Source organism: Bison bison, unplaced genomic scaffold, assembly GCF_000754665.1.
Source record: "Bison bison bison isolate TAMUID 2011002044 unplaced genomic scaffold, Bison_UMD1.0 scf7180017853345, whole genome shotgun sequence".
Taxonomy (NCBI): domain Eukaryota; kingdom Metazoa; phylum Chordata; class Mammalia; order Artiodactyla; family Bovidae; genus Bison; species Bison bison.
The window spans coordinates 32,308-35,025 of record NW_011483918.1 but is presented as its reverse complement, the minus strand read 5'-3'; the positions used below and the strand labels follow the sequence as shown (position 1 = coordinate 35,025).

Below are 2,718 nucleotides of genomic sequence, written 5' to 3'. Positions count from 1 at the left end.
ACCGCGGCGGCGTCCAGCGCGTGGAGGGCAAGCTGCGGGCCAGCGTCGAGAAGGGCGACTACTACGAGGCGCACCAGATGTACCGGACCCTCTTCTTCAGGTAGTCGCTGCGCCGCGGCCGCCGCCTTCCAGGGCTTTCCGCCCGGCCACGGAGCCCGGCGCCCCGCCCCCGGCCGCCCCCCATTGGCCGCGCCTCGCCGCCCCGCACAGCCATTGGTCCGCGCCGCTGCCCGTCGCCTGGGCGGTGGGAGCGGGCGGCGGCGAGGTGCCGGGGGCGGGCCGCAGCCTGGGAGCGACGCCGCGGCCCCTCACCCACCTCCGGGGGCCCCAGTCCGGGCCCGGGCCCGCGGATTCCAGAGCCCGGCACAGAGCCCCACCCGAGACTGGACCCCCCCGACCCGTGCTCCCACCCAAAGCCCCGGCCGAGACCCCAGACCCAACCCGAAACTGCGACCGAGATGCAGACGGCCCGGGTTCCGGACCCTGGCCCGGCCGCTCTCCCCCTCCCCCGCCCTGAGCGCCGTTGAGCTTGAAACCCTCGCCCCGAGTCCCACGATTCTGCTCCCCCCGGGTCCGGCCGCGAGGCTGTAAACATATTTCTCCTCTGGCTGTGTCGCCCTTGCTCACCTTGTTACTGAACCGGCTGTTTCCATAAAGCCGGTTGTGCCTGTGCGGCTCGCTGGCCACGTGCGGCAGTTGAGCTTCTGGACTGAGTCCCTCAGGATGGGCTGTGAGTGTAAAAACTCGGCCTTCAAAAACTCAGCGCAGAGAAAATGTCAGGTAACTTCAGGAACTGCTGATCGCACGGTGAAGCGCCGCTCGGATGTATTGGATTAAATACGATGTCGGTTTTAGTGTGGCCTCAGGAGCTGTCCGTGCGCTGCCTAGCTCGGTTTTATTCTGGACTGCAGCGTGTCTCACCGTTTCTGCTGTCACTACAGCTACCGCTGTGATTTCTTAGTTGTTCCTGCGTGTGTCAGGCATTCCTGTATATTACACAAATGCAATCAGCCTTCAGGTTTCTTGCCAGAAAACATTTGGGCCATTTGTTAGCATTTAAAGATAATTTTAGAGGATTTAATCTGTTCTGCGGAATGTTTGTTTTTTTTTTTTCCTAAACTGTCGCAGGATGGCAAATATTTTGCTGTGATGTTTATGGGCAGTCAGGTCTGCCTTACACCATTTAGGCCTAGATATAAATTTTTTCTTTTAACAGCAAGTTGAATCAGTGTCTTGGAAATTCTGGTAGTACTTTTTGTTTTGGTTGTAGGTTGGTTGGGACGCAGTGCGAGTGTGCCTGCCTCAGGTCGTGTTTGGGCTCGGTGGCCCAGAGGACCAGGTAGGAGGGAGTTAATTGTCCTTCAGGGGATGAGCCAAAGGTGTAAGCAGGTTTAAAGTCTGTAACGCGGAGCCTTCTGCCCGGAGCTCAGCCAATCAGATCTGTAGGATGGGAGCTTTGTAGCGCTTGAGATTTGCCAGGTGCTTGCTGTTCTCAGGGATTTGTATATAAATATTTGCCCCAGTGATTAATCAGCAAAACTGGATCGTCCCAAAAATAAACACAGCGTTCCTTGTTTTGAGCCAGTTCTCCAGTCACTGCTATACCAGGAACGTGATTGTTGATTAGCTTTGAAGAGGCCTCCCTGTGCCCAGAGTTTGCTTTGTGGTGACCACCAGCCCTGCCTTGACTCGGATTCACATTTCCCCTCTGCTCAGTGACCTGTAACCCAGGACAACTTGCTGAAGGTCTTCTCCAAGTCTTGGCTTCCTCTTTGGTCTTTGAGGGCTCCTACACGTGTTCAGGACTCCTGAGAAATGAATGGTCAGCTGTGGACCCAAGCAGGGTGGCGTTAGTGGGCATCCAGAGGGCCCAGCTGAGTCGGCTTGCAGGGTGCCATCCATGCTCAGACCTGCAGTTGCAGTCCTGGCTTAGAGCTCTGCGTGGCTGGCAGCTTCCAAAGAAGTCAGCTTCACTCTTCTAATGTCTTTTTATAAGTGCTTTTAAGCGTTTACATACATGTACAATTTGATGGGTTTTGATATATGTATTCACCCAAGAAACTATCACCAAAGTACTGAAAATACCCCTCATGCCCCAAAGCTTTCTCTTCTGCCTTTATAATGAATTTTTCACCCCTTGCCCCCAGGCACCCACTGATTTCTGTTATAGAACATGGGTTTGCATTCTCTGGGATTTTATGTAAGTAGCTTTATATAGTATGTACTCTTTTTATCTGACTTTTCAAATCTCCTTAGCATGATCATTTGAAGATTCACCCCTACACGTGTCACTAATTAATTATTTTTGGGCGGTATTCCGTTGTATGGGTGGGCCACGTCTTATCCATTCACCTGTTGGATAAATGCACCAATCTGTGCTATTTTAATTCACTTACACTGTGTCCCCCAGCAGCTTGAGGAGAGGGAGAGGAATTGGGTTGGATTTACAGGGTGTGTGCTGCACAAGGAGGGCAGGAGCTGCTGGTTCCAAGGAAGGCCGAGCTCTGTCCCAGGTGCCATGGGCGCTCCTTTGTCTCTTCAGCCTTCTCTCTGCCGGGACAGGAGGGGGTCAGGCACGTCCCTCTGCAGCGTCCAGAAAGCACGTCAGGCTTTGGGGCACCTGTCACTGCTGTGGGGTTTCCAGCAGCAGGCGGCTCCAGACCCAAGGGGCTGGCTGTTCTCCCGCGGGCAGGGCTGCCCAGGACTGTGTGGCTGTGG

At 54.9% G+C, this 2,718-nt stretch overlaps 1 protein-coding gene across 1 annotated transcript in view; it reads left to right on the top strand.

Moving 5' to 3' along the window:
- The window catches only part of GET4 (golgi to ER traffic protein 4 homolog (S. cerevisiae)), a 9,856-nt gene that overhangs the window by 1,056 nt on the left and 6,082 nt on the right, over positions 1-2,718 (top strand). The window contains exon 2 of the mRNA XM_010854363.1: positions 3-100. Coding sequence (XP_010852665.1) covers positions 3-100 — 98 coding nt within the window. The remainder of the gene's footprint in view (positions 1-2; positions 101-2,718) is intronic.